At 33.5% G+C, this 21,219-nt stretch overlaps 1 protein-coding gene across 1 annotated transcript in view; it reads right to left on the minus strand.

The window, feature by feature from the left end:
- Positions 1–21,219, minus strand: part of RNF32 (ring finger protein 32) — a 66,465-nt gene that overhangs the window by 34,850 nt on the left and 10,396 nt on the right. The window contains exons 2-7 of the mRNA XM_052001159.1: positions 19,214–19,319; positions 18,289–18,547; positions 9,090–9,232; positions 3,623–3,655; positions 2,941–3,065; positions 2,457–2,565 (exon numbers count right to left, since the gene is read on the minus strand). Of these exons, the coding sequence (XP_051857119.1) occupies positions 2,457–2,565; positions 2,941–3,065; positions 3,623–3,655; positions 9,090–9,232; positions 18,289–18,547; positions 19,214–19,234 (690 nt within the window). The 5' untranslated portion in view covers positions 19,235–19,319. The remainder of the gene's footprint in view (positions 1–2,456; positions 2,566–2,940; positions 3,066–3,622; positions 3,656–9,089; positions 9,233–18,288; positions 18,548–19,213; positions 19,320–21,219) is intronic.

Genomic DNA, 21,219 nt, shown 5'->3' on the forward strand with positions numbered 1-21,219 from the left:
AAAAAAAGAATCAATTACCAAGGCTAAAGAAAAACTATTATATCAGGATAAACTATAAAGATTATTTAAGTAATGAAAGCTAAAGTCAAGCCTATAAAATTATTAAGGATATGATTAAGATGAACATGGACTTGTTCATCAAATTGTAGAATTAATTTCATCTTATGATGCCTAAGAGATTAAATTTAAGACAAATAAAATAAATTATTTTATATAATGGGAAATAAATTTATGGAACAATTTATTCTAAAAAGTTTTAAAAGCTGAAAAACTGAGTAGATTCAAAAAAGTTTAGATAGATAAATAAATGAGGGATATCACCCCAAATTTTTGAAATTGGTATCATGGAGGGCAGTTATTCAATTCCTTCACGCTATTTATTGTAAGAGACCTAATATTGGGCTAAGTAAATCATGAATCTGACCAAATACTGCAGAATGAACATTATATACTCAAATAATATATTAATTATTACAGAAAAAGTAGGAGACATTTAATATATTATTAGATTAAACTAGTCTAAATATAATAATAATTCAAGATAGAGAACAAGAACTAATTTTTTTAAAAGGGTGAGAATGAAAATTATTTACTTGAGAAAACTAGAGGGCACAGTGCAGAGACAGCTGGCCAAAAGTCATGAAGACTTGAGTTCAAATTTGACCTCAGATATTTATTAACTGTGTGATCTGGGCAATGGCTATAACACAACTTAAGTTTGCCTCAGTTTTCTCATTTGTAAAATGGAGATAATAGTAATATCCAGCTCACTGGCTAAACAGTGAGGATCAGATGAGATACTTCTAAAGTAATCAGCATAATGCCTGGCATATAGTAGACACTTAATGCATATCAGATGGAAGATAATTTTTCTTTAATTCATTTTTATTGGGCTTATTTTTTTGTGTTTTCTTTCCCAGCATGTCTTACATGGAAATGTGTTTTGTTTTGTTATACATGTATAATTTTAATATTAATTTGCTTGGCTTCTCAATGGGAGGGGGAAGGCAGAGAGAGAATTTGGAATTCAAAATTTTTAAAAAGCACATTAACATTGTTTTTACATGTAATTTGGAAGCATGAAATATTAAAATAGAAAAAAATAAGTGATTATTCTTTCTTTTCTTAATGTATTACTGTTGAATCAATTGCATATTAATGAGACCAAGAGCTACTAATACTATATCCTATACATTTTCTGCCCTCAGTATTTACTGTTCATGATGATGATTCTCTGCTTTCTATTTCCATTTTTACCATATGACATACAAAATCCAGATCACTTATTTTTCCCTAAAAGAATATTGGTTGCCTAAAGAAATCATTGTGATAGAGCTGGAAATTTTAAGGGAAAATTCAATCCAAAAGTCATTTATACAAAATAGTGTTCTAGGGATAGGTAAGCTAACCTATATGTCTCCCTCAAATCATTTGTTGATACACAAAGCTAAATGAGACATAGTTCTTGTCTCAAGTAACCTATGATTTCATAAAGAAGATAAGAAATGCACAGTGGTAACTACAGCACAAAACAGGACATGATAACCATGCTGTGTGCACTGAGGGTTGAGACTGCCTTGAGAGAAAGGAAGTACAGAAAATGTACAATGTCTTGATGTAGGCACTGGAGTAAGAAGAGACATAAGTAAAGGAGAGAGAGAAGCCATGGTTAGTTAGAAATATAAATGGAGGATCAGAAGCAGCCAAGGGAAGAGAGGAACAATGGCCCATAATATCAACTGCTGCAGAATTTTGGAAGAATAGAATAAACTTAGGTTCTTTCAATACAGGATTATTGATTTAACTAGTTTAGATGAAATTGATCAATCAATTCAAATGACTCATTTCAATTTACTGAATCAACTGTAATTTATTAAAATTGTCCTAGATATAATCTTATTTTAAGTGTTAAGAAAATTTTTTAATGAAATGTCTTCTGAAGGACTGTTATGAAAATGTAAAAAAAATTAATTTTAATTCAACTTCATTTGCTTAATAATCATACAGCATCTTTTGGTGGGGCAAGGAGGTAAAGTGAAGTAAATATCAAGTATTTCAATCCAAAAACTTGAACAATTATTATTTTAATGTGAAATGAATTGGAAAATATTATACAGAAAATGTGGTAGGCTTTTAAGACTCAATGGTATGTAGCAGAAATGGAAACAAGTCAATAGGAAATACCTTTAATTTTGACTCTAATAAAAGCTTAATGAAGAAACCCAATAGGTTCTTCCACATTAGTTTGTTTTTCTGAAGAGAAAATAACTGGAAAACTTGCCTAAATTGAACAGAATTAAAAAAAAAATTAAACCTGGAATGAGATATGACTAATAGTCTGAGTGTTTTATATAGATTAAAAGACTCTAATGGCAATCCAGTATGGTACAGTTAATAATTCTAAGGATAAATCCCTAAGAGCATGTAGAAACTATATTTAGAAAATTCATATCTACCTTTTCTTCAAAGAATTTCCTTCTTAATTTGGCATCTTTGGGAGGTATGGTTTGCCTCAATTTTCTGTACCACTTTCGAACAATATATCCTCTCCAATAGGCCTGTATCCTAAGAACATAGATCTTTGATTAAAGAAATTTATGATGATCAAAAAGGTCCTATTACAGCATATACCTAAGTCATGAACCAGTGCAGGGTAATACCGAATAGAAACCCTTCTCATGTTATATGGGCTTTCTGAGTAGATATAGAAGAAAAATTCATCTCCCTGTGGCCCAGGATTGAGGCTTTCTCTGAAACATATAATCGCTTTTTCACCTCATCGTGTTCCAAAGCCTTTCCAGATTGTTCAGACTATGCACATGTTTTAAAATTATTTCTAATTACAAAGATTCGATGTTTCATATTTGGATTTATGACAGATTTATTTTTAATTGGCTATTGGAATGATTCGTGTTATGATTAATCCGAAATAGTTTCTACCTTGTTGCACATTTTATTTTAAAAAGCCGAGCTCCATCATGTATCACTCTCGTCTGATATTGCTTCTTTCTGCACAGAGGGCAAGTTTTTTTACCTGTGAACTGTTCGAAAGCCTGGAGACATGCCTGAGGAAAAAGTTCATTTAAGATTTTGTGAGTAATTACTTATAAACAACACATTTACTTCTAATGTAATTACAGTGTTCTTTTCTCCCATAATTATGAGAATGTCTAATTTAGATTATGATGTGAAAAAGTTTCATCAGATATTAACACCTTCTTCATAAATCCTGTTCCAAAAATCGTATTTTACAGGAATAAACATGAAGACATCAAAAACTTCTGAAAATCAACTGCTGTAAAGGTATATTGTTGTGTGTAAGACTAACATGAAGTTAAATCATGTGAATTAAGCTATCATTCACTTTGATGTACGTTATTAATAACAATCTGTTATACAAACATTTGTGGTTCTTTTGTCACATAAAATTCAACATTTTAAAAACAGGATGAATTGTATTGTAGCCTTAAGTCATGTTTCCAACTATAAATGGTGATTAAGGATAAAATAAATGGCTTTTTTTTTGGAAGACTTTAAATTGAGTAAGGCTAGGCTAGATTCTTTGAGTTACAAGAATGATGTATTGCATACTATTGTAAGAGTTAAAACAGGATTTACTTACTTTGTGAAATACATGGGAACATGAAAGCAGCACCTGTTGTTCACAGGAAAACAAAAAATTGTTTGAAGTTTAAATTAGTTTAAAAGAGATGCACCACAAACATATTAATTAAAAGAAAGATTCTGAATGCACAAAGGTTAACAATGTTGTTGCTTCTTTTGGGGAAAAGCTAATCTCTGCTTCATAAGTGTAAGAACTATAATGCTAAAAATATATAGAACAAGAAAGGAAAAGAAATAATCTGTGACAATTTAGTACCTCAAAATTGAATGTGTACATATGAAATCAGGATGAATAAACTAAATTTGCTATCACTCACTAGTTTTAATCTGACTTATTCAGAATGTTTTTATCTGAAAGTAAAGCAATTAAGGAGTAAGTATATTTCCCAGACAGATAATAAGAGTGATTATATTGTGTGTAAAGGGTAGTGGTAGGAATAGGAATAGGGATGTGGGGGATGGTAAGGAAAGGAAGCAAAGAAATGTTAAGTAAATACTTTTTTGGGGATGCTTTGTTCCACCAAATGACAGTCAAATTTAAGAAGCAATATATCATGAAGACATATGAATGACTATTTTTTTCAGAAAAAAATGCAGAGAAAGTATGCTCACAAGCTACACGAAAACTTCACCTTTCTCTGACCTAAATTCCCACCAAATGGTGGCTATCTGTGCCATGACAAATAATAGAGCATTAGACCAAAAAAAAAAAAAAAAAAAAACAAGAAAAAGAAAAAGAAAAAAAAAGGCAGTTGGTTATTAGTGGAAGAACTGGCAAAGGGGTGAAACTAGAACAACGAGTATGCACTATTGAGCTGGCAAACACAAAAGGATTAGTGGCTAACAGCCAGCTGAAGGGAAAGCTTTCAGATTCAGTGGCTTTTTTACCCCCTTCAGGGAAGAAAGTTAAGGAAACATGTGGGACAAAAAAAAAAAAAAAAAAAAAAAGCCAAAGGCATTTCCCTTTTTGTGTGTGTGTGTGTGTGTGTGTGTGTGTGTGTGTGTGTGTGTGGAATCTGAAGTAACCTTTAATGAGCACATTCTTTAACACTCCCTGGTTAAGGCTTAAACCTCAGCATAGCCAGACAGCCTAAATTTAGGAGCTGTCCTGTTTTCACAAGAATTACCCTACCTGCCTTTGTGCAATTTATACTTTTCCTTAAAAAAGAAAAAGATGGGGAAAAATATAGCTCAGAATGTTCTAAGTAAGGTCCATTGAAATAATTTCTTCCTCTATGCACCCCGCCAAAAGTTTGAAATGAATTAATTCATTCCTTTCTAGATAATTACCATTTAATCTAATAATCATTGTACATGTAGGCAATTACTCACTCATCCTTTATTAAAAGAATCTTTTAAAGTATTTCATCAACAGAAGCTTGAAGAAATATTTTAATACACTTAGAATTCAATATATATATATATATCTAAGAACATGATAAAACATTGTGAGACCTTTATTAATACCTGCTACAGGGCAAATGTTCTCTCAGATAACTACAATAAATCAGTAAGTGGCAGGTAATGTGCCACACACACAAAAAAAAAGTTGTAGCAACACGGATGCTAATGAGAAGTAAATTCTAATCTGCCTGTGCCATAACTTCTTGGGTGGCCTCAAGTGCATTACTTGAACTGTTTCCTCATCTGTAAAATGGGACTAACATTTCTCCATCTCATACACATGTATGGGGGTTCATTTAATACTTTTGTCATGTGGGTGTGTCCAAAATTGAAAAAGAAACTAGATATGCTAGATAAATGAACCACATACAATGATAGCATTTAATGAAATAAACATGTGTATATATATATGATATATATATATACATATACTTATATATATGTGTATATTTATATATAAATGTACACATAGACATATATAAACATATATATAAACATATATATATGTGTGTGTGTATATACATATATACACACACACACACATATGCTTTCTCAATTCACTTACTGTATATCAGACACTTCACCGCATACCTTCACCCTCTCCTCAGGATTTTCATGATGGTGGTCTGTTTTCCCACCTATATAAACACTCCTCAGTATCTTCTGCTGTTCATCAACCACATCATGCCCCTTAATTATGGGTTTTCCCTAAGATTCTCTCCCAAGCGCTCTTTTCTCCTTTTACACACTTTTTATTAATAATCTCACAAACTCCCATCCTTTTCACCTTTATACAGATGACTCCCGAATTTCAGAGCCAGCTGGAGTGTCTCCCAAGTTTCATTCCTATATTACCAGTTGCCCATTGGAGATTTCCAACTGGATGACTTGGAGACACCTCAGCCTCAACGTCTAAAATTGACTTTTTTATTCTTTCATCTAAATCCTTTCTCCTTTCAAACTTACCCATTTCAGGAGAAGATACTAATATTTTTCCAGTCTCCTACATTTGTGATCTCAGCATCACCTTGAATTTTTTCACTCTCCTACATCAGACATATCCAATCAGTTGGTGAGTCTTATTGTTTCTCCTTTTATAATGCCTCTCTCATCTTATCCCTTTATGCTGTTCACACAGCTACTACTTTAATTCAGGCCTTTATCACCTCTCAACTAGATCACTGCAATAGCATCCTCCTAATTGGGACTCCCTGTCTCAAGTCTTTCCCCACTTTTGTCCATCTCACACTGCCACTGGAGTTATTTTCCTTAAGCACAAATCTGATCATGTGAATCCCTTTCTCAACCAACTCCAGTGGCTTCCTATTGACTCTAGAATACCATATAAACTTTTCAATTCAGCTTTTAAAACCCTTTACAAGCTGTCCCTAACCTAGCTTTTCATTATAAAGACTTTCCCTTCTGCATTCTGAAGGCAGCTAAATTGGCCTTTTCTTTGTTCCTTACACAGCGCCCTCTAAATCTCATCTTAGTGCCTGTCTTGGTCTATCCAACATGCTGGGAATGTTCTTCCTCCTTAGTTTTGTGTCACAGTCTCTCTCCCTTCAAAATGAAGCTCAAATACTTTCTTCTTCTTGAAGCCTTTCTTGATACCCTATTACTATTACTCTCCTTCCCAAAGTATTTGTATTTAGTTTTTGTGTTTGTTTGTATTTATTAACTTTATGTTTTTACTGTATGTATTTTTATATGTTCTTGTCTCCCTCTTAAAACTCCTTCTAAATAGCGATTGTTTCATTCTTTGTACTTGTATCACCAACATTCATTCACTAAATAAGCATGGAGCCTAAGGTTATAGTGTTTATGGGAGAATTCAGAGAAGCCTAAAATAGAGCCCTATTTCTCAGGAGTTTATAATTTAATTGGGTAAGAAATAAAATATGTAAAAAGTACGCTACAAGGAAGTACATAATATCTATAATCACATTAGTGTATCTATCACATATCTTATACTACAGTGATGGAAACAGTTTCTATTCAAAATTCAGAGAGATCATTAAATATATTTTCTTCTTGTATGACCATGATTCATCAAGTTATTATTTTCTTTAAAAATTGAATCCCTTAAAACTGGGACACTAATGCAGTGTTGGTATAGTTGTGAACTACCCAACTATTCCAGAGAATAATTTGGAACTATACCCACTGTGCACACATACTCTTTGATCCAGCAGTGTCTTTGTATCCCAGAGATCATTTAAAAATGTGCAAAAATGCTTGTAGTAGCTCTTTTTTGTAGTGGCAAGGAACTGGAAATTGAGATAAAATCTATAGCAAGGGAACTAGAACTGAGTTAATATCAAATATTAAGAAGGACTGGGGATATTTAAGAGAAGGCATGCATCTGTTCATAATTATGAGGAAAATATCAATTGGGGAATAGCTAAATAAGTTATGGTATATGAATGTTATGGAATATCATTGTTCTATAAGAAATGATGATCTGATTTCAGAAAAGGCTAGAAAGATTTACATGTACTGATGTTAATTAAATTGAGCAGAAGAGAACAATGTACATAGTAACAAGATTATGGAATGATCAACTGTAATGGCCTTGCTTCATTTCAACAATGAGGTGATCCAAGACAATTCCATTAGATTTGGGATAGAAACTGCCATCCACATCCAGAGAGAGAACTATGTAGACTGAATGTGGATCCAAGTATAGTATATTCATCTTTTTGTAGTTATTTGCCTGTTTTTTTTCTTTGTGATTTTTCTACTTCTGGTTTAGATTTTTCTTGTGCAGCATGATAAGGAAAAATATTTACAAGAATGTACATGTTTAGCCTATACTGCTTGCTGTCTTGGAGAGGGGAGAGGGAGGGAAAGAGGAGAAAAATCAGGAACACAAGGTTTTGCAGAGGTGAATATTAAAAACTATCTTTGCATGTATTTGGAAAAATAAAATATTAAAAAATAGGATGCCTTATGAGTAAAATCCATTAGATTATAGGCTTCTTGGGGGCATCTGTCTCATTCATCTATGAATCTCCTAAAGTGCCTTACAGAGGAAGTAGGAAGTCAATTAACTGTTTGTTGAATCCATTTCAGCTCTGGCTCTACAATACATTGTTTAACATTCTATGTCTGTAAATACATTTGGTTACTTTAATTGTTGAAGCCCCACAGAAACTTCAAGATCTCTTCAGAGGGATAAACCCTAGGGAAGTCAGGGACTCATCCTTCTGAGTTAGGAAAGTGAACATTCAACAAATCTCTCTCACCTTGCAAAATGTCTTTCAGCTTAGTTTGGCCAATAACTGAAGTAAGGACAGACCTATTTGGGAACCAGAGTTCAAAATTCAACAGAAAATTGTTCTAGGTGAAAGAATCATGAATAAGGATATAAAGATCCAGTACCTGCTGTAGAAGAGGTGACTACTATGAAAGACTCAAGTGATATGGCTTGGTAGAATTTACTTTGGGCTAGCCAGGAAAGAAATGGGGCCAAACAAGAGATGAAGCTGCTTCAAGGACCAGAGACTTTAAAAGACCAAATCAACACCAAAGGCCACAATCCAGAGAAAGGTAGCTTTGGGGCCCCCAAATGGAAGAATTCTATTTGTTAGTTAATTGTAGGAAGGAAAGAACAGGAACTAATTTAACTAACTAGCTAATTTAACAGTCAGGTTGAAATAGATCTGCATGATCTTAAGCATATTACAGAGAATTGAGGAACAATTCCCCAAAGATAAAATCTATGGCCAGGGAACTAGAAACAAGTTAATATCAAATATTATGAAGGACTGGGGATGTTTAAGAGAAGACATGACACCTGTCCATAATTATGAAGCTATGCCAAAGGAAATTAGGTAGAAGGGAATATTGATGAGGAAGAGAAGTGAACTCTAAGAACCCGTGTGACTTGGACAACCATTAACTTTTTCATGTTTCTTGGCTATCTTCTCCCTTATCTCCTAACAATGACATATAAATGTAGTGAAGAACCATGAGTATATGAATTAAATAACTTAAAGATGAAAAGCAGTCTATGTTAATTTTGATAGATATCTAAATTCAAATGCACTTTATATTACTTGAGACTGAAGCTCAAATTCTTCTCTACATATTGGACATGGATGCATAGAATCCCCTTGTTTTATGGACCTTTCCTTTACTTTTGCCCATTCTTCAGCTGAGAGAGGGGATGGAGGAGGTTCAATCAAACCCAGCTTCTGTGCTAAAGTTAAAAAAAAACAAACAAAATCTCAATTTAAATTATGTTTTAGAACATTGAACTTACATATAATAATTGTTATTTCTCTAAAACAGTCATATTTATCTTATAATTACTTCTATGTTCTTATTTCACATTTTATACTACTTGCCTTTTCCTCTAAGGAATGAGAAAGTAATATCATGGAAAGAAGAATATTAATTCTTATATTTTTATTATATGATAGTCAATTAACCAACTAATTTAATGAGTTCATACTATTTGCCTAGTACTAGAGGAGGCATCAGTGAAGAAAGGAAATAAGTATAAATAAGACAGCTGCTACCATCAGGGGACTATCTGGAAAGCTAAGATTTAAAGACGAAAACATTAGAAAACACTTCATCTTTTCACTGTTAAGACTTAGGAGTGGGAAACAAAAAAAATAAAAATAGGTACCAATGTGAAAAAAATCATTCATGGCATGAAATTTCCAATAAAATTAACCTAAACTGATCTCTAGATCTTTGGATATGTAAACATATTATTTTTATGCCATCGTTGTACCCTAATTATGGCACATTAAGAACTACTTTGACATCCTTTGCCAAAAAAGAAACAGTTACATTATTTTATTATGGCTCTTTTTCTCATGATGATTAAAAATTATGCAAAATAAAATTTGCAAATTCATTAATACATAAATATCCTCTATTAAAGCCATATTCTAAGGTTTCCTCATGGCTTAGAGGTTAACCTGAAATCTCAAGACTACTCCCAGTGGAGCAGTAACACATTGCATCTGTCTTTCAAAGATCAGCCTATGTGAGAGGAGAGATGCTGTTTTTTTTTTTTTTTTTTTCCTTTCTCTCCTTAACTGTAATATAGATTTCTACACAGTTTTATACTCAGAAAATTAGTCATTATGTTATGAATTGTTTTGGCTCTAGTAACTCATGAAGACCATCTCCTGAGGAAATAATTATAATGATGAAATCATAGGTCTTTGAAATATCAAAATATGGTTAATATTTTTAAAAAGCTTGCTACTGAAAGCATTCCTGCAGTGATCCAATCCCTTGTAGATTCCTTTTTTTTAAAGAGTCTCTTTCTAAAATAAAAAAATCTGAATTCTCATAGATCCAGTTAGCTTGAAGTAGAATTATGCCTCTATAAATATATTCACTAAAATATTAACAAAAATTAAAATTCTCTGGTTTGTGAATTGGATTTAAGAATAATCTTATCAATTTATTAATTCTTGTTCCTGTTTCTAGCTAGGTTAACATTTAGAGACATAGATGAATTTGCTCGTTGGTAAAGAGTTTTGCATAGGAAAAGTTTTATGAAGACTATCTACTTGAAGTTGAACTCTTTATTCAGCCACTTCAGTTATATAAGCAAAGACAAGGAAGCCAAAAAAAGGCTTCAATACTAAAATAGAATTATAAATTCTAAGCATTTGAAGCACAAAAAAGACTCCGGCCTTTATTCAAAGATTATTTATTCTTAGTTGGCATACAATTCTAGAAGGATGGTCTTTTAAAAAAAAATCACTATAGGGATTGACTAGCAATACACATACAGTGTGGCACATACTTATGTCTGATAGCCATAGGAAGTAACTAATTGCAGCAAAGATGGAGATAGAAAAATTGTAAAAAGAAAACATGAATTTAAAAATCATATTAGTCTTGGTTATTACTTCAGCTGCCTTTGAGGACATAATTGTACCTTTCATATAACAGAGTAATGGATGTTTATAGTAAATATGCTAAAAAAGTTAATATCTTTAGAATATTATGCTTAAGAAGTTAAGACGATGTATAATAAAGTTTCTATTCAAAATTTAAAAAATCTTATACATGAACTCCTGATTGTCTGGAAAATGTAGCTTTTAAAGACAACATTTTCTGAGAGTTCTATCCAGTCTTTTAAAATGTCCTAGAAATGAAGATTTAAAGCTGAGCATAGTAATGCATACCTATAGATACTGATGTTCGTGAATCGTTTGAGTAGGGGAAAAACTAAAATGCAGTAAAGCTAAAGCCGATTGGATGCTCATATTAAGTCTGGAACCAATATTGTTGAGTCCCCTTGAATGAAAAACACAAGACTTCCAAAGAAGGGGTGAACCAATCCAGGTAAAAAAAGGGGAGTGAGTTCAACCTATTCTTATCAATATTAATGATAAAGTTCTAGAGTAGACCTTGTGTTTCTAGTTTGAATGACATAATGAAATCAATCTAACAACAACAACAAAAATTAAGATTTATGTTTAACTCATTATATCTTAATGGACATCTCTTTAATAAGATTACCATACTGATCCAAATGGAGACTAGTTAGCCTAAAATGAAAGGAAACAATGAATTCATATGCACTGAAAAATAATAACAAAATATTCTACCAAAAACAACACTGATGTATTTCAAAATAGAAATAAACTAAGTTTTTGCCACACAAAAATGTTAGGCAAGTTGGTAACTTAAAAGGAAAATTTAGAAAACCAGATAAATATTGAAGTTTTTGAGAAGACTAATGGATTACTTCTTACATGGTTGTTCCTCCCCCATTCCTCATCCCTCTCACTTCACTCTTCCCTAAATTGCAAAGAATGGAACACCACTGTTCCTGGCTCCCCCATATTTTTCTACGGTGCCTTTGAGCTCCACTGACCTTTGCATCTACAATCAGCTTGGGTGTGGAGGAAAAGGGCCGAAGGGATAAAATACAAACTCCTTGGAGAGCTTCTTTTCCATGGCTCACTTCCTACCAGCCTCTCCTAGCATCTCCTCCAGCTTGAGGATGTTTGAGGAAGGAGGAGAAAGTTGATGAAGCTTTATAGTGAGATCTCTATCTTGAAAATACATAGACGCTTGTGCTCAGACTTTACAAGCGGAAGAGATCTATACTAAGCATAATTATAGGCTGCATTTGAGTTTTATAAAAACAGATTTGGGGCAGGAAGAGGTGGGAGGAAAAGTCATATTCAAATCAATTTGCTACTTTTCCTACTTTCTTGATGAGTCTTGATCATCATTATGAAAATTAATTATTATTTTATGCTGTATATTCAGGTACATAGGACTAAATAGGGAATGATCCTAGAAACTTGATTTCTTGAAAAAGTCACTGGTTTGAATTTTTCTCATAAAGGTGGGAGTGAATGATAAATAGTTGTATGACCTCTAGGTTAATATAAAGGTTGTCCCCAAAACCCTAGTGCAACTCTAAGATTTAATGGGTTAGAACGGAACCAAGACTTTTGGGACATACTCTATGATAAGACTAGTTTCTTGAATCCTATTGAATCAAAGACCAATAGTTCCATCTTGTACATAATTTTTTTTTATCTCTGAGAAAATCTTCATGATTGACATCAGTTTCCTTTGACTTATCAACAACATTTAAAATATCTCATTCTAAATAATATAGCAGACCATGAGTCAACCTTTAATTAATCTTTTTATTCAATAAGTGAATATTTATTCAACTACTTTTATAGGGGAGGCATTCTTTACTTATGTTTGTTTTAAGGATATGATGGAATAGTCCTTACCATTTTGAGAATTGTGCTATAGTATTTTGGGTGGATCATGCATTTTTCATCACCAGACTAAGATGATGACACCTTAGGCTACATTTTTTTCTGTCTGACTTTTAATTACAGTCTCTATATAAATAACATTAACAATTGCATCTTTAAACTCATAAAGTTGATTTAGTACTACATAATATCTCTACAAAAATGTTTTATAGCATGATGCTCGCTAGTCTTGTTTTCTTTTAATTTTTTTAATCAATTTTATCTCATTTTGAAATGTTAACAGTCACCTGCATCAGAAATAAACAGGGCTCATTCAACTATATTTGCTTATTGGAATCTTTTGCCTTTTCAATTAATGTTAGTTAAAAAATTAAAATACAGTTTGACTTTTGCCCAGCTTCCATCCTGTTGCTTGTGCATACAGTACCATCTAGACTAGAGTGCTATGGTTTAACTTGCTAGTATAAAGTGATGGGCTCAGCCTTTACTGAAAGGAGTAGAATGTAACTTTTCCTTTCATAATATTGGTATAATTAGAAGAACCAAATTCAGATTCAAATTCAAATTTTGTTTCTTGATTCCAAATACTGACTTTTCTATGTCATCTCTAGGGCACTTTTGAACTTGAATATTTTGAGACCTGAATGCAAGTCTCATTTATTTATAATTTGTTATCAAATCTCTGTTAAAAGGCCCATTGACCTGCAGATTGAGATCAAGAACTCAGCTTGACTCTCCATTCTAGTACAATGTGTACTACTGCCTTCTTCCATCTTCTAAACACACACACACAATATCCTGGAAAACTCTTTTATAGCTTATGTATCTTTAGCTGGGTACAATGAGCATTGGATGGGCTTCTGAAATCTGAATGGTTCCTACATAACTGGGGAGCTATCCTATGCCTGTAATGTGGCACTAACATAACAAAGGATTTTTAATTCCAATGAAGGCTTCTAAACTTTTTTTTTTTTTTTTGGTCACTGTACTTGCTATTTTTTCCCCTTATGGGGTCATATAAAAGTTGGACATGAATGAACTACTGAATACTCTATTCAATATTAAAGGAAATAGATTCCAAAGTTTTATCATGCAAATATTCATAAAATAAAATAGGTTTCAATGGCATGATAGTTATCAAATATTCTATACATTTCTGCACAAAAAGACCCCTGGTTAAAATGTCTATTTATTCCCTAAGATTGCAATCTAAAGTTTATTGTCATTATATCATCATCTAATTATTGCCTGGTTCTTATCTACATTTTGTGTGAGGCTTTCTACTTCCCCTTTTCTTTTACAATCTTTGCTTTTCACTTCTACATTTTCGCCTTTGTGCAATTGAGTTTTTACAGCTATTGCCAGCCAATGAGATTGTTCTTTTCCTTCAATCTAGTGAATCAACTGATGACATTGTAATCTCTGGATGTTGAGCTGTTCTCAGTGTTTTCATCATTGTTCATGGCTCTAGCCTTATTTCATATTACAACCTAAGTAAATACATCCTGCATCCCAGGTATCTGACTTCCTCATTGCTCTTCTAACTTGGTTGAATAATAGGTTATTTCACATGCCTATAATATTCTCTTTCCTCATCTTTGCCTCTTAAATTCCTCTAATTCCTTTCAAGACCTCACGGGCCATAATCTCCTGTGGGAAATATTGTCCAATCTTCCTAGTTGTTAATGTTCTCCCTTTCTTACATATTGTATTTACTTGTTTACATATTGTGGCTCTGGATAAAATAAAAATTTCCTGAAGAACTGTTTTTCAATTCTGTCTTTGTATTTCAATTATCTAACACTAGTTGGCTTAGAAAAACTGCTTAATTTGGGCCTGTTGAATTGACTCTTATAACCTCATTCTTACTACTTTGTAACAAGAATCTTTCATTGAAAGACTTATCTATCAGATGTCTTTTGAAATCATTTCGTAAATAATATAACATCTAGGCAACCTGTATCTTTTTTTCCCTTGGATTTTTCCTCTACCTTGTACTTTTCTCCAAAGTTCATTTTGCCTTCAAGGCCCAGTTTACTTTCAAAATCTTCTATGAGGCCTTTCCTAATTACTTAAAGTAACTTTTGTTTATTTATTTATTTATTTTTTTTGTGACTCTATTTGGAGTTTTTTTTGGCAAAGATACTGGAGTGCCAAGTATCTCTGAATTCATTTTAACTATAATTTTATTGTGGGGTAGTTTTAAGTAGAACTAGTTTCTTCTAAAAAAGACTCTAATAAAAATATGACCATAAATTGGATCATAGATTTAGAGAACAGATCAACCTTCTAAATTTATAGCCAAGAAAATTGAACCTGAGAGAGGTTAAGTGCCTTCTCCAAGGTCATACTGGTAAATGAACAAGTGATGGTCATAGGATTTTAACTTAGATCCTCTGATTCCAAAGTTAAATTTTTTTTATGCTATACCATGCTAACCCTGCCACTGTGATTTGATGCATTACAAAAGACTACTTTTATATAATTCAGCTGAGTATAGCAAAATTTGAAAAAAATCAGTGACTTTTTCAGAATATATTTTCCTTCCTGTTCACAGACCACATTTCCATGCCTCAATGACTTATAATACAATCAACAAAATTTATCACTTCTTTGCCAACCTTTTGATCATGAGCCTTTCTGAACTCTCTGTAGCCTGTATGGTTCATATCTTGAAAGACACATAAGTCACTGATCAATAGGTCTGAATTCAAGCTAGTATTTCCCTGGATATGCAGAGTCACCTGTAGTCGGTGTCAAAGACTTTGGAGTTGAATTGAAATAAGGATATGTTTTATATTATTAGTAAAAACAAAGATGGATCTTTCTTGCAGATAAGTAAAAAACTTTTAAAAGGATTTAACTTAAAATTTACCTATAAATTTATCTCTGGTCTGCGGATCAGGAGATTTTCTTCTTTCCCCAAAGAAAATTCAAGAAAAGCCACTGTAATCGCAAGTTCAATGTTACTACTACAAATACTATTATTTTTAATAAGAGTACATTTTCTCAGAATGTTCTTGCAAGAAATATCTTTCTATGTTTCCACATCTCTTTCTTTTATGTTATTGTTGTATGTTTCTTTCTTCTGTTCAATTAGTTGTCCAAGTACAGGTGTTAATTTTTTATGGCTTTTGCCCCAGGATCAACTTGAGAACAAACCTTTTAAGTCTAAGTATGTATAAATGTTATTGAAGTACAGATCTTTTTATGCCTAAGGTATGAGCTATCTTTTGATAAAAAAAACTAAAGAAAAATTACATAATCCATTGTTATTTTCACTGTACTAAACTGAATTTTCTTTATAATCTTTCAGGGCTATTTAACATCATTATCACACAACTCACAGCCAGACTTCTTTATTTTTCATATATGCCAAATATTACACTGTTGTATTTAAGTGACTTTGAAATGTATTTTCTGCTAAAAACTAAACATTTTTTAAAAAGAATTATCAAGATTGGTTGGGATCTGCAGAAGCCATCTCTAGTGCCTTCCCTGTAGAATTATACATATTAGCCTTATAATGGCAGCTATCAAGTTTAAGACATCCCAGAAAAATGTCTCTTACTTTGTAGCCTGTTCCCACACTTTGTATCACAAAGGATTAGCACATGGGCAGAGTATGCTGATATGCTCCACTGCTGCAATTCCCTGTGTGGAAGGACTGGGGAGCTGACTATCAGGAGAATTGGGGTGGTCCATAACTACAGTGTAGTGAAGAGGTTCGGGAGCACACAGAGATGTTTTGTAGCTGGTCCCAGTCTGTTAGATGTGTGACCAACACAGGGCAGCCTCTGATTGAATCTGTAGAAGACCTGGAGGCACCTTCCAAAGGCCTTTATTATCAGTCTCTGGCTATTTTCTTGGTACCATGTTTCCCCAATAATAAGACCTATCCCAAAAATAAGCCCTCCCCTTACTGTGTAAGATTCCTCTAAAATAAGCCCTCCCTCGAAAATACGCCCTATTGAGATTGCTACTGTAGTGAAGGTGATCCCCTGCGCTACACACTGCATTACAGTACCCTCTGTATGCACTGTCCTCTCCCCTCCCCCCTCTCCCGGGTGAAACACATGCTGCGCTCCGAGCTACATCCAATCAGAGCTGCAGCAGTGAGCGCGTCATCCTGTTCTTCCCCAGTGATTTGCTTGCTGGCGCCATTGAGAGCAGTGCCGTGGAGGAGAGCTGAGGCAGGACAACATAAAAACCCGGAATGTAAGCGGGAGTGAGGGGGCATGATGGAGGATAAAAGGGGCATGATGGAGGATAAAAGAACTCAGGGGGCATGATGGAGGATAAAAGAAGAACTCAGGGGGCATCATGGAGGATAGAAGGAGCACTCAGGGAGCATGATGGGGTTAAAACATTATTGAAAAAAGGTGCTTTTTTTTGTTCACATTTACCTGTTTATTAAAATTGCTGTCAATGTTCATTAAAATAAGCCCTTCCCTGAAAATAAGCCCTCTGGTGTTTTTCTGTCCAAAAAAATAATAAGACAGTGTCTTCTTATCGGGGAAACAAGTTAGTACTTTGTTTTTGGTTTGACTCCTTTGCTAATGGTGCTTATTGAGGGACAATACTATAAGTTGAGACTAGCATCTGGCCCATGATTATGAATCTCAGTTCTTTGCCTGCCTTAGTGGGTTTGCTTGTTAAAATTTTAGGTGAAAATAGTAGGAAGTTATGACTTTCTGAATTTCAAAAGGTCAGAAGAGAGAGAGCCACTTGACGTACAAACAACCAGGCTTCTGGAACTCTGGGAATCCAGGAATACAAGTTAAGTTTTGTATCCAGTCCAGCATCAATGCCTTAAGAATAAGGAATGACCTTGGGATCTTTCCATTTGGAATATGAAGCTGTAGGGACTAATGCTTTGTAGAAACTGTGTTCAGTTTCAACCTATTCTTCCCAGAGATTGTAGTGGTATATTTATTTATAATGCTCCTGAGATCTTAGTACTTTTGTTCTTGTTCTATCTTTAAAGTAGAAGTCCCTTTATAAATGGAACTATGTAAATAAATAAAACTATAAATGGAGCTAGTCACTGGAATCCAACAATGGGGAATACAACGAGTAGGAGCTTGAGCTGGCAGAACTCTGAGGGAGAGACATAACTTGAATTCCCAAATATGCTTTCTCAGAACTGTTGGGATATATGTCACCAAGACTCTCCTGGAAGCAGGCTCCAAAGTTTCTTCCATATGGTGAATTGTATCAGCTGAACCCTTTCTTCTTATTACTTATGTAATTCTTAAAATTTGATTTTTTCCTTCTAACCTAAATGCTTCCTACAATTTATAAATAGAATATGATCAATAACAGTATAGAGCAAGCGTCATATAAAAGTATTCTAGGCTTCTAACTGAGGTGTGAGCAAAGACAACTTATACTAATGGATCCATGGATGGTAGGGAATTCTGTTGAAATAATTTATTAACTTTGATGTATACATATTTCTAATTGCATGTTATATTATACAAAGAATTAGATTAATTGGCACAAAGAAGCCCACATCAGCCCATCTTACCTAGAGTGAGTGGGGGAGGATGTGGATCAAGAACATATTCTTTCTCTGGCTCTTCTCCTCTAGGGATTTGTATAGTTCTCTTTTTCAGTCCAGTATCCACTATTGCTTTTTTATTTTTGTTTGGATATTTGTATCCACTATCCTTATTCTGTTTCTTTATGTTATAAAGATCTATCACTGAAAGAGGTTGGATTTGAAGATTATGTAAAATGTGATCTTGTAAAGCAACTGCAGTAATAGCTAAATTTTTAGGACGGTCCTAAAGAAATTGGAAAAACATGAAGAAAAATTCATATACATACTATACATAAATGATCAGTTAACAGAAAATTAAGATTTTGCCTGTCACTTTTGACAGTACTTGGTAAGTTTTATGTCATTAGTTAAAATTAAAAATAAATGTACTAAATTGAAGAATGTTTGACCTGTTGTTACCTTAACTTTTAAAGTCATTACTTGGCTTCAGAATTTATATCAACTCAATAGTAGTAATTTTTCACTTAATTGCTAAAGCCATAATTATAATATGCAATAAACTCATTATGAATTATAAAACTTTTACATGCCTAAACATATGTTGCTGCACTATAATTAAATTAACCCTTGGGCCAATCTTGCCTTCTAGTACACCAAAAAGAAATGTACATGTTAAATATGTACTATTAATTTTTGGTAAATTAAATAGGTTTCCTACAAAGATTAAAACTACCATCTAGCTAAGAGGCACCTGAAGCAAATGCTGGAGTAGTGGTTGCCCCCAGCACCCATGCCACACCCATGGACTGCTTAACTACTTTCCATCCTGCTAACATCTCCTAGCTGGTATCTGGTGGACCAAATTTTTCCTTTTTTTCCTGCCTATATAAATTAAAACACAAAATTACAAGCAATCTTACTATAGGCTTTTTTAAAATAAAGGCTGTACCTTAGAATAATTTCTTATCATGTTGAATCAGAAGTTATCTTCTCATTTCTAAAATACAATGTTGCTTTTTTATAACAATAGTCATCACTTTATATTCCTTAAATTCCTATATAGAAAAACATAATTATATTATTTACATCAAACTGATCAAAATAAAGTCTTATAGAGAACAGAAATTTGATTCTAAGTTTGCATTTCTAAAGATAGCTGCATTTAGTTTTAAATAGATGTTTCAAATGAATCAACAAATAACTTGTTGAATGCTTTACTAAATACTCTTAAAATATAAAAAAAAAATTATGGATTTTGCTCTTAAGTAGCTTACAATCTGACTTTAGGTATAGAAGGTTACATAAAAGGAAGAAATCAGAGAGTTCCAAAACTGAAGAGTTCAAAGAAAACTTCATGGAGGACATGGGCTTAAAACTGAAACAACCATTCAGAGCTCTAAGTAACTCTCTAAGATCCTAAGCTATTGCGAAGGTGCCAGCTTGCACTGAGGGCAGGAGCTTCCTCACGCATACACACACACAGTGATTTACTGTCAAATAAATAAATAACTTCATAGGGCTTAGGGAAAGGATAGATATGGAGGTAATAGAAATATTAGAATCAAAGTTCAATACTAGGTCTCTTAGGGTATGGGAAACTGAAGAATGGTGCTTTGCTGTTGAAGTGAATCAAAATGACATCACTATGTTGGGGTCAAGGTACTCTATCTTGACTCTGGCTAATCGTTCCAAAGGCTCTAATAGGTTGGGCACAAATAGTCCATATGAACATTTATAGTGGAAATGTCTCTAAATTTGTGCATCTCCTGTTTCTTTTGAGCCACTGCAGCTCTCCTTTGCTTATAGAGCACAGGAACTGCTTTGATGTGGGCACACCATGCTGGATTGTCCTGCCCTGTGGCTCCCATTTCTCATCATTGATTCTAAAGTTCTTCAGAGAGACCTTGAAAACATCCTTGCATTGCTTCTTCTGACTTTCACATGAAGCTGGCCTTGTGTGAGTTCTCTGAGAAGTCTTTTGGGCAAATACACTTTTGGCCTTTGAACAACATGCCCAGTCCATTGGAGCTGCTCTCTGCTGTAGAGTTTGAATGCCAGGCAGTTCAGCTCAAAAAAGGACTTGCCAGTTAACCTTAGAATTTTCCTAAGACAGTTCAAAAAGAAGTATGCAGGTTCTTAGCATGACCCTGTATAATGTCTAGGTTTCAGAGGTCAGCACAATGGCTCTGTAGACCTTCAGTTTGATAGGCAGCCTAATATCTCCTCTCATACTTTTCTCTGGAGCTTCCCACACATGGGGCTAGCTCTGGAAATTCATGCATCATCTATGTGTATATCACTGGAAAGTAGATTACCAAGGAAAAGGAACTTATGCACAGCATTCAAAATTTCTCCACCTGCTGAAACCAATGGTTCCATGTCTGGATAATGAGGTGTTGGCTGGTAAAGAACTTTTATTTTCTTATTGTTAATTGTTAGGTCAAAATTAGCACAGAGTATAGTAACTTCCACAAAATTACTACTTCAGTGTTTCATTATGGCACAAAGGTTTCCCATGGTTCTTTAAAATGATACCAAAGGAGAATACATTCTACAGTACCAGAAAGGTTCAAGTACAATTCTAGGAATAAGAATGAGTCTACTTTCAGATGGCAGGGGACTACTGAGAATCACATAATTCTTAGACCATCTACATAAATTTAATGATTGGTACTTCTATTTTGAGTTTTATCCAACAATCAATGGATTGATAAGCTGCTAAAAGAATTGTAGTTCATTTATATTAACATTTTCACCATATATCAAATAAGAAGACATAAAGTAGTTGCTACTAAATGTGAAGACATTTTTTCTCAGACAGAAAATTAAGGCGTTAGTGTAGTTGGTTATATCATGGACCTAAATGTAATCTGAAATATTATAAGAACATTAATCTGGAATTGGAAAGGATCTTGGAGACCATCAATTCTAATTGCCTTAATTTTACAGATGAGG

This window comes from Antechinus flavipes, chromosome 5 (assembly GCF_016432865.1).
Source record: "Antechinus flavipes isolate AdamAnt ecotype Samford, QLD, Australia chromosome 5, AdamAnt_v2, whole genome shotgun sequence".
Lineage (NCBI taxonomy): Eukaryota > Metazoa > Chordata > Mammalia > Dasyuromorphia > Dasyuridae > Antechinus > Antechinus flavipes.